This window comes from Aptenodytes forsteri, unplaced genomic scaffold (genome assembly GCF_000699145.1).
Source record: "Aptenodytes forsteri isolate BGI_AS27 unplaced genomic scaffold, ASM69914v1 Scaffold88, whole genome shotgun sequence".
NCBI classification, from domain to species: Eukaryota; Metazoa; Chordata; class Aves; order Sphenisciformes; family Spheniscidae; genus Aptenodytes; species Aptenodytes forsteri.
The window spans coordinates 3,722,777-3,733,427 of record NW_008795948.1 but is presented as its reverse complement, the minus strand read 5'-3'; the positions used below and the strand labels follow the sequence as shown (position 1 = coordinate 3,733,427).

The 10,651-nt window shown below is 45.7% G+C and overlaps 1 protein-coding gene across 1 annotated transcript in view; it reads left to right on the top strand.

Moving 5' to 3' along the window:
- The window catches only part of FGFR3 (fibroblast growth factor receptor 3), a 40,394-nt gene extending 33,234 nt beyond the window's left edge, over positions 1–7,160 (top strand). Inside the window, exons 11-17 of the mRNA XM_009285437.1 lie at positions 1,074–1,184; positions 1,365–1,555; positions 2,960–3,082; positions 4,701–4,771; positions 6,209–6,346; positions 6,804–6,909; positions 6,996–7,160. Of these exons, the coding sequence (XP_009283712.1) occupies positions 1,074–1,184; positions 1,365–1,555; positions 2,960–3,082; positions 4,701–4,771; positions 6,209–6,346; positions 6,804–6,909; positions 6,996–7,160 (905 nt within the window). The remainder of the gene's footprint in view (positions 1–1,073; positions 1,185–1,364; positions 1,556–2,959; positions 3,083–4,700; positions 4,772–6,208; positions 6,347–6,803; positions 6,910–6,995) is intronic.
- The last annotated feature ends 3,491 nt before the right edge of the window (positions 7,161–10,651 follow it).

The window sequence follows — 10,651 nt, the reverse complement described above, 5'->3', positions numbered from 1 at the left end:
GCTTGGCGAGCACCTCTGCCAGCTCCCTCAGCACTCTCGGGTGGATCCCATCCGGCCCCATAGACTTGTGAGTGTCCAGGTGGCATAGCAGGTCATTGACTCTAGCCAGCTCCGTGAATCAGCTCGCTCCTTACTCCTCCCATAACTAGCGCTGCCTGTTCTAGCAAAAGCTTATGCAACAAACTCAGGTGGAGTTTGTAGAAATTCGGTTGACAAACTCCTTCTTGAGGAGTTTCTTCATTGAAGAAACTCGATCCCAAACTCCTGAGAGGTTAAAGGGAGGCCAAAAATGGGGGAGTCGCTGGGCACCTTTGGATGAGTCTCTGTTTCCCATCCTTCCCCCGCGCACAGTAACCACAGACAACACACAGACAAAATCACCCTGAGGAGTTCAGCTGGAGCAAGCAGGGCGGATGCTCCAACAGTGAGCAGCATGGGTTTGAGGTTACACGGGGTGACTTCTTTAAAAAAATAGTATTTATCAGAAAAGGATTCTTTTCATTTACATTTCCTTCAGTCCATTCTGAAGTTGTTTTTGGAAGCAGGAACATTTTCGTCTTTCCAAACCAAAGCATTCATTTGGGGAGGTTTTCCCCCATTTTTCTACTTTCATAGAAAAATTACAGCTTTCCATGCAAAAAATACATTCCTTCCTCTAGTCCCTCTCCCAGCTCTGACTTTCTCCCATCCTTAACTCTTTGCCCCTGGAGATGAGGGAGGGAAACAATCAGAAATGGAAAATGGTGCCAGGTACCAAAACTGACTTTTTTTCTTTAATATTTATCAGGATGAAACAGAAGAGGAAAGGTTTTATTGATTTCTATATGAACATTTGTCTCCATCTATTTGTTTTTTCTTCTTGAACAAATATTCTCTTTTTTTTTTGAGATAGTATTGTTTGGTTTTATTTTGATTCTTCTTCCCAAAATAGAATAAAAACAAACACTGCCATATTTTGAGTACTGTTTCCCTATCAAAGCCCCGCATGGCTACACAGCAGTCGTATTAACTACTTCACAAAACACTTATTTTCTTCCTGACATTCTTTTGCTTTCCTCTCTTGCTTTCTCCAGATGATGCCACAGACAAGGACCTTTCCGACCTGGTCTCTGAGATGGAAATGATGAAAATGATTGGGAAGCACAAAAACATTATTAACCTCCTCGGTGCCTGCACGCAGGACGGTACGTAGCAAAGCAGCCCACTGCTCGCAGGGCTGTGGGAGGCTCAGGTTTGACTGTCCCTTCTGTGTAATTACTCACTGGCTGCCCAAAATGTCCCAGATGAGCTTTCAATGGTCAGCCTAGCCCCCAGGCAGCGCATGCTGTTCCTCCGCTGGATGCTGATGGCACTCTTGCTTGCAGGACCGCTCTACGTGTTGGTGGAATATGCATCGAAGGGGAACTTGCGAGAATACCTCAGGGCACGTCGCCCACCTGGCATGGACTATTCCTTCGACACCTGCAAGCTGCCGGAGGAGCAGCTGACGTTTAAAGACCTGGTTTCCTGTGCCTACCAGGTGGCCCGTGGCATGGAGTACTTGGCATCTCAGAAAGTGAGTTGAGAAACCTCATTTGATAGATGTGTCAGCCAGACCCGTGTGTTCAAAGGCATGCAGTGCTCTGTGTGTGTGTGTAGGACAACTCAGGCAAAGTGTGGCAGGCTTCTCCCTTTAGAGACCAGATTTTTCAGTGTGGAGTATCTTGGGTTTTTTGCAAAGGCTTCAGCCGTATGCAGAAGTTCCCATATGCTGGCCGCATCCGTGAGCCATGCAGCTGCACAGCCCTCACTGTCACCTGCAGGCCTGTTAGCATCCCCAAAACGCGTACAAAAGCACAAGCAACCCAGACCTTGGTGCAGTTCCTCAGCAATTCAACCTTTACCACTCAGAGAGGTAACTGGCTTTCAGATGTGCAATCCTGAGGCTCAGGCAGCAGTGGTCAGGGTAAGCGTCACACCAAGTTGTGAGCTGCCACTGTGGGAGGCATTGATTTAGACGTCTAAAGGATCTGCATGCACCCCTGTCCCCCTCATCTCCCTTCTGAGATCGCTAAAGACGCAGAGCACCTACGAGGAAGCTGAGATCGTGGGTGTAGCTCACATGTTTGCGTCTGTCACCAGCTTGGTGAGAAGCGGAGCTGGCGGTGGATTTGGCTCGATGCATGGCCATGTCCAGGATGCTCCCTGAGGAGCACTTTGCTGGCATTGAGCCGGCTGCTGCATTTGCTTACATCATACCCTGGGATTAGTCCTGATTTATCCTGACATCAGCAAGTGGAGAATCAGGCTTTGGGTTCAGGAAGCTGTGCACCAGCCAGAGGGACCTCTTTTTGTGGGCAAGGAGCACTACCGCAAGAGCAAGTTCAGTTCAGGTGTCAGATGTGTTCATCCTGTGATTGCCGTTCAGGGTGGATGGTTCATGGTGGCTTTGAACTCTCTTTCTGCACAGCGCAGGCTAATTTAGCTTCTTTCTCAGCTAACAGCTATGATGTTGGGTATTGGACTAGATGACCTTTAAAGGTCCCTTCCAACCCAAACCATTCTATGATTTTATGTATTTTGGATGTGTTGGGGATATCTTAATTTGAGGATTTTTTTTCCTTCAAACATCAGCCTGCACTCCTCTTCCTGGAGGATGCAGGGCAGAAAGACAGCTTCACGTCCCAGTAGGCTCCCACAGAAGAGGAGGGTTGGCTTTCTCATCTGTACATCCCCTTTGGAGAGAAAAGACGCGTGGCTGTGTCAGTGCTGAGGCTGCCGATTAGGTGTTGCTAAGAGGTGGCTCCCACAGAGCATGCATGATGGGGCAGTGACACAGAAAGCGAGGAGTTAAGCAGTGCCCACAGCTTTATGAGCTTGGGAGTCAATGAAACGGCAGCTTATAAACCACATGGTGCTGTTGGTTCCAGGCGCAGGCAGCTAACAAGCCCTTATTTATTGACTTGCTCACCTTTCACAGTGCATTCATCGCGACTTGGCAGCCAGGAACGTGTTAGTTACTGAAGACAATGTGATGAAAATAGCTGATTTTGGCCTCGCTAGAGACGTTCACAACATCGACTATTACAAGAAAACCACCAATGTAAGTACAGAGCTGCCAAGCACGTGCAGTTCTCCTTCTGGCAGGGAGTTCAGCCATCCCTGCAGCAAGTGGCCCCTGTCCCACATCTCCCTTTCTAGAGAGGCTCAGGAGGAAGAAATCTGCCAGTGGCCTCACCCCGGCAGAGGTGAGGGGCTGTAGATAGGATGGCCCCAGGAGTCCACCTGTCATCCGTTTTCTTCCTGACAGATACTGCTGGTGCTAGTAGCTGGTTGAGAGGTCTTGGCTCTGGCCAGGAAGCTCTAGACTAAGAGAAACCAAGGTTTTTACCGACGGGGAATGGAGCCCTTTCCGGTCTGCTCCACTACTGTTCATAAAGGTCCCAAGGAGCCAACTTCTATCCCAGCAGAGCCCTTGACAGAAGAGCGTCACTTTTTGTATACCTGGAGCTACCTGGCTTTCATGCATTTCTCTCCTCTTTTTATAGCTGAGCTCCTTGGCTCCACTGCCAAGGGTGAAAAGATAGTCCCAGACAAGGGCTGAGTCCCGGAGTCATTTGTATTTTCTGTAGAGATGAATTTACAAATGAAGGGCTGGAGAGAAGACCTGTGTCTTGGTTCAGAGCCCTGCAGCAGATGTTTAGCTCTGAGCAAAAGCCGCAACTACAAGAGTGCAGAGATGGCAGTGGAAGAGGTTGAGGGTATTGCAGAAGCTGAGGACCTTGTGATTGCAAGGGGTCTAAATGTCCAGGCAGTCCTACGAAGCCCACCATGTCCATACTGATCCTTTCCAATATCATATCAGAAATCTTTCTTAATTGCTAGGATTTCTTAATCATAAATTAACAAAAATTCTTCGGAATTTTAATCGTAGATCAGATGGATTTTCCCTGTTTGAGCTGTGTTGGACAGCTGAGAGCACAATCCCGTTTGTGCATCCTGCCTATGTCCCATCTCTAGTTGTCTCCCCCAGTGAGACAGTGGGTCAGAAGAGGACAAAGCCCTCCCGTAGCCAAATTATGCCTCAGACATGAAACAGTCCTTTCTGACTCCCTCCAGGGGCCAAGCAAAGCCCGAAAGACTTATGATTAATCTAGTCTTTATTTCTCATATGTGACAGCCCATGTTTATGACCCTGACGTAGGATGTTCCCCTGGAAACCTGGGATCAGGACTCCTCCTTTAGCCTCCAGCGGGATTGGGATTCGATTCTTAGAGGATCTAGCCCTTGCCTTCACTCTTGGAAGTTTCCCTTCAAGTTCAGCCTAAGCAGGGTTTGGACTTGGAGTCAAACTGCTTCTTCCAACCAAAGAGATGGAAAGTGTTGTCCCGTGTTCTGCTGCAGAGCTCGCTGCATTTATGAGCAATGGATGCTGTTCCCATGCAAAGATTTAGATGCTCTGATATGTTAAACTTGCCTTGGCAGTGAAATACAGTCCTCTACAGAGAGCATTTACTGCAAAGATTGTCAGCAAAGATCCAGGGATCAAATGCTCTAATCTGTTTATATGTGGCCACTACTGCTTTGCCCAGTGACCGGGAAGGCAGATGTGGTTGTTAATGAAAATGTTTCAAACTGGATTAGAAAAGAAGATTCAGATGGTGCCGTTGTGGCTGGGGGAATATGCTGATGGGATGTTCCCATTGTCTTCCTAATTACAGGGTCGGCTGCCTGTGAAATGGATGGCTCCAGAAGCCTTGTTTGACCGGGTCTATACTCACCAGAGCGATGTGTAAGCGTACCCGCACTTTTCAAAAAAAATAAAATGACAGGGAAATCAACACCTATAGTATCTTAAAGACAAACGTACTGCTAAGCACGAGCAGGGCTCGTTCACTGCTGGGGCGCCTGGGGATGCAAAAGCAAATGAATCGATTTCCAAGCTGCAGCTTTGCGCACATGGTTTTATTTTGCTGTTATCTAGTTGCTTTCATCTGAGGATGTCTAGTGAGCTGCTGAAAAATTACTGGAAGGCAGGCAGGTATTTCTTGTCCAGTTTATAGATGAGGAGATTCATCCTGCAGTCAAAAAAATTTGTGCAAAAAAACTCCATGCAAAAAAAATTACCCTCGGCTTCCTCCACGCTTTGCCCCAGACACTTACGCTTCAGCTGAGTACATGGGATGAGCTTGAAATATTCTGTCTGCCGTTAGTAGAGTTGATCAGACAATATTCAACAAATATATTCTCGGATTAGTTTTGCCGCTTCATTTATTTGCCTTTATTTTTCTTAATCCTGTCTTGTCTGTTTTGGTGCCTCTGCATGGTAAGCAAACAGCAGAGCCGCCTTACGTGGGAATCCATATCGCATCTGAAATTTGCAAGGACTGAAGTAGCTCAGCATGCACACCGGCTTTTTTATTTCAATATTTGGTCAATAATGGCATTTTTACAGTAATTCAGCAGCCAGCCTGCCTGTTCCTCAAGGCTCACCGCTTGCAGTTGGACAAATGAATCTTTCTATTTCTGTATTTTTCACATACTTTGGCTTTCATTGATCTTAAATCATAGTTTCCATGCTTAGGTAATGCTGCAGCGGGCATGACAGATAAATCAAAGCTAGAGAACGGGAGAGCGAGCGTGCGTGGAAGCGAAACAGAGACAGATAATCCCTGTTTTTAAAAAGAAAACGAAGAAGGCAAAAGATATTTTTGAAAAAGAGGACTTTTAACCAGAGCACAGCTGGCGGGAGTGGAGTGTGTAACATTAGTGCTCCGCTGATTTTTGTTGGGGTATTTTTCTCCCAGCTTGGCCAGTGAAATGAGTGTTGTAACAAGCAAGTTTTGGTATCAGCTTGCACAATTAGTGGCCTGTGGTTCCAAGCCTGCAATTCAGTGAAGCTGTGCATGAATAATTTGATTTGTTCCATTCAGTGGAGCTGGTGGAAGACCTAACAAAGAGCTGGGGGTAATAGATGGGCTGTCACCTATCTGATTAAATGCTCATTTCAATTTCAGACTTGGTGCCTGGGATTTCTTTGCTATTGAGTTGGATCAGCAGAGATCTCCAAGTAACTAGTAAAAATGGCCTAGGCAATTAGTCATGCTATTGATGACTTTGTTAGCTATGCATGGCTGCACAGAAATAAAGCTGAGCAGGGGGGAGGAGATATGGGGGGGGCTTGGAAAAAAACCTCATTGAATTTTAAAGATCTTTCTTTGGTTTCCAGCTGGTCTTTTGGAGTGCTACTATGGGAGATCTTCACTTTGGGAGGGTCTCCGTACCCAGGAATTCCCGTTGAGGAACTCTTCAAACTCTTGAAGGAAGGCCATCGGATGGACAAACCTGCAAACTGCACCCATGATTTGTGAGTGTGTGGTGGGGGGTGACCCCCTCGCCCCGCTCCCCCTTCCCTCTGCGGCCAAATGCCACCCCAGGCCATGGTTCAGGCCGGTGGGACAACCCCGCCGTGAGATTGTGGAGCTGGCAGCGGGTAGGTTTACCCACCCCGACACATTTCAGCTCAGCCCATGACTCATTTAGCGGGTGGCAGTTGGGGTTGCAGCTCTGGTTGTGTCATCTTTAGGACGGTTCCTCTTCCTGCTTCGAGAGCACGGACACGCATGAGGAGATCAATAGTGAGGAGTGTGGCTCCACAAAACTCTGCTCCTCCTCCTCCCCCAAGCTGGCCATGCACCAAGGCCACCATGGCTGAAGTTGCGTTGGCCATAGCTGTTCTCAGGCGATTTAGGGGTGGGTGGGCAGGCAGGTGGGCGCCACTTAGCCCCACCATGGGTGACAATCCCCTCTCCCGTCTCATGCAGGTACATGATCATGCGGGAGTGCTGGCACGCCGTCCCCTCGCAGCGGCCCACCTTCAAGCAGCTGGTGGAAGACCTGGACAGGGTCCTCACTGTGACGTCCACCGATGTGAGTGTGGTGGGGTGGGCGCGGGGAGGGGTCGCTTGGTCCCCGGCAGGGGACACCCAGCATTGATGGGTCTGTCACCCTGGCAGGAGTACCTGGACCTCTCGGTGCCCTTCGAGCAGTACTCGCCGGCCGGCCAGGACACCCACAGCACCTGCTCCTCGGGGGACGACTCGGTCTTTGCACATGACCTGCTGCCCAATGAGCCCTGCCTGCCCAAGCACCCCCCCTGCAATGGCGTCATCCGGACGTGAGGACACCCTGGGCGGACAGACAGACGGACGGACAGACAGGTGGGCAGTGTGCCCACGGAGGCGCAAGGGTGGGGCACCGAGGACGAAACCGTAGTGAAGGATCTTCCAGTGGAACTGTGTGGTGGTGCCCGGAGATTGGTGGTGTTGTCGAGCTGTTCAGGGGAAAAAAAAAAAAAAAAACCAAAACTTTTTTTTGTTTTGTTTTTTTTTGGTTGTTTTTTTTTTTCCCATTTGCTGTATAAAAAGTCAAGAAGCACTGTTTGGCCTGAAGGAACTAATCTATTGCCAAGATGATCTATCATATGATTTTTATTTGGTTTATTTTTCATTTTTGGGTGGTTTTTTTTTACTAAGCAGAATGTTGAACCTGGGGGGCACTGACCTCCCAGCCTCCGCGCTTGCGTTTCGAGTGCCAGAGTAGCCGTTCTGTGCCTGCAATACGAAGAAGAGGAAAAAAAAAATCTTTTTTTTTAAAAAACAAGCAAACAAAAAAAAAGTGTAAAGAATGTAGAAATTCTTTGCTTATGCAATCTGTACATGAACCTTTTTGGTGGAGCTGAAAAGCCACGTTGCCTGCAGGCATGCATGTATTTATAAAAATATCTATATTTTTGTTGTCGTCGTTTTTATAGCTTCATGATCATATTATCCAGCTACATAGAAGGAATCCTTTTTGGAAGAAGAAAAAAAAAAAAAAGTAAAATGCAAATCATCATGGAGAAAGGAAAAAAAAAATGATGAAAAGAGACAGTCAAGTCATCTGAAATGGCGGCGCTTTGGCCAGGCTCGGCGGCTGCCGGCCCGTGCGCTGGGCTGGGAGTGATGGGGCCGTGCCGAGGCGGGAGCAGACCCCAGGGACAGGCAGAGACCCAGCGGCAGCCGTGGGGGTCCCCAGGGAGGAGAGCATCACCCATCCGAGAGCGGCAGGGGACCTGGCTCCTGGGTGCCCACATGGCGTCTCAAGCCACATCCCGACCTTTGGGAACAGCCGTTTGGGGCGGGGGGGGGGGGGAATCTCACTTTTTGGGGTTTGCACAGTTTTGCTTGCCAAGGGTGAGTGGGAGGGGAGCAGCTCCTCCATCCACCCCTCGACGCCAGCGGTTTGGCTCCATCTATGTGCAGTGACTCGGAGAAAGAAGTTACGGGTACCTGTAGGCAAGAGCCTTTAACTTATATCAAAAAGGTTTATTCCAGAGAATCTGTGTATATATCTATAAATATATCCTGTATATATATAAATAAATATATTAAAAAAAAAAGAATGTATAATACTAATGCAACATAAAGCAGTACCGAGAGAGAGTGTCAAAATACAAGCATTGCAATCTAGGATATACTGATCTGGTGGAAAGAAAAGATTGTTTGTTTGTTTGTTTGTTTTATATCTTCACCTTTTTGTTTTAAAAATTGTACCTTAACGTGTATATTTGTAAAGTTATTTATAGACATTAACATATCTGTTCATCGGTTTAAATAGCGTAGCGTTACTGTAAACTTTAAATTTCACCGAGTTTAAGGGTGGGGTTTTTTAACTTATTAAAAATGGAGAAAAAATATATTAATCAAGTTTTTCTTTTGTGTTTATGGGAAATATTGAAAGAATGTATAGGTGTACAGTCCTTTAACAAATTACATTTAATGTTATAAATATATATATATATGTATTCATTAAAAAATTTTAGTTTATCCTGGATTGCAGTGAGCAAAAGTAAGTTTATTTTTCAATACATCACCAGTGGTTAAAACCAAACAAATAGCAGCAGAGAGATGATTTTTACATATTTCAGAGAAACAGGGCCAAGAATTCTTCCATCAGTTTAACCACTGTGCATTAAGGGGGTGTGGGTGTTTATTTTTCTGTTTTCAAATGAAGGTATTCTTTGTGGTCGATTTAATAACAAGTATGAAGCAAAGCGAAATGTTGACTTTGGATGATGTGGGGTAATTTTTTTTTCCCCCTTTGCCGGTACCGTGGTATTTTGGGCTTCAGAAATGCCATGTGAGCAAAATAGCAGGAAGAGTGGCACTGTTCGCAGGAGAGGTGCAACGACTGCGTATTTCTTTTGCATCTAACTCATTGGAAAATGCCAGTGATGCCTGATTTTGTGTTTCAAATGCTGTGCTATTTTGTTCCTCGATGTCAGATAGCTGTTTAAAAGCACAGGAGTGAACTAGGGAATTTTAGCGTGGATCAAGCTGACAAGGGGGAGATTTGGGCTGGGGGGGGTTTTGTGGGTTGGGGTTTTTTTTGTCCAGAAGACTTTACTACCACAAAGAGGCAAGGCAAATTGCATCCTGAATTCTTTCTTTCCGTTTTTCTCTGGTGCATATTACATATCAATGTTTCAGAATAACAGGATGGCAGCATCTCATTTTAAGTTTTTTTTTTCTTCTTAGAGCCACAAAATCCTTATCCTAAAATAAATAATTTATAGTTTGAGGTTATTTCAATGGAAGTTTGAGAAGGTAGATTTCTAGAGATTTTTGTTTTGTTTTGTTGGAATAAAAAAGAATTTTTTGGTATTTTCTTACAAATGTCTGCTAATTGTGTACATTCCAAGTACTCGAAGCGTTGAGTTTTCCTGTACTGAGAAAAGAAAATGTACAAAACTGTGCATGATTTCAAATGTTACTAGATATTATAAATATATATATAATTTATTGAGTTTTTACAAGATGTATCTGTTGTAGACTTGTTGACTTTAACATTTCTTATTCAATGCTTATATAGTTTTATAGCCTGGACTATTATCTTTAAAAGCTTAAAAAATTAAAAATTCCAATTTTGTTACATTTTATACTGTTGATGTTACAATCCAGAGGTTTGCATAGCGTGATTTTTTCAATGAGCAACTCTGTTCAGTTTATTTTAATACTGTATTTCTGTGCCTGACAGCTGCAGCTGTCAAAGGTGTGAGATGAACACTAAATAAAACTATTCTGCTTTTGTTAACATGGCAAACTTACTTAAAAAAAAAAAAAATAAACAAGTTGTTAAATTTTGGGGTTTATTCCCAATTGTGAGGGTCCTTTGCAAAACCAAGTCTTCTAGGCTCTGGGATTTGTAGTGCCAGGAGGGTTTCTTTTTTACAGTGCTGCTTTGTGAGTCCTGGCCAGCACAGGTTTTATATTCATAATAAATTTATAACAATTTTGGATCAAGGGCAGTATTATTTCTTTGTTAGTGGGTATATTTATATCCACACAAGCCATTGTGTGCATGCAGGTATAGAGGTATTTAACCCCCGCTTAACAAGGGCAGGAATTGCTCATTAAACCTCCGTTACGGATTTCATCCAGACCAGGGTGTCTCCCAGTGTGATCGTGGTGGTGCTCACGGCATTGCATTCAGCCCTGCAGATGGTGGTGGAGGTGCAAGGTCCGCAAGAGGAGCCCACCACTAGGAAAGGGGGAAGGTGGAATCATCCAGAGCAGGCACCCAGTGCCTGGTGGGATGGGCGCGTGGGACCTCATTCTGCCCGGCTCCCAAG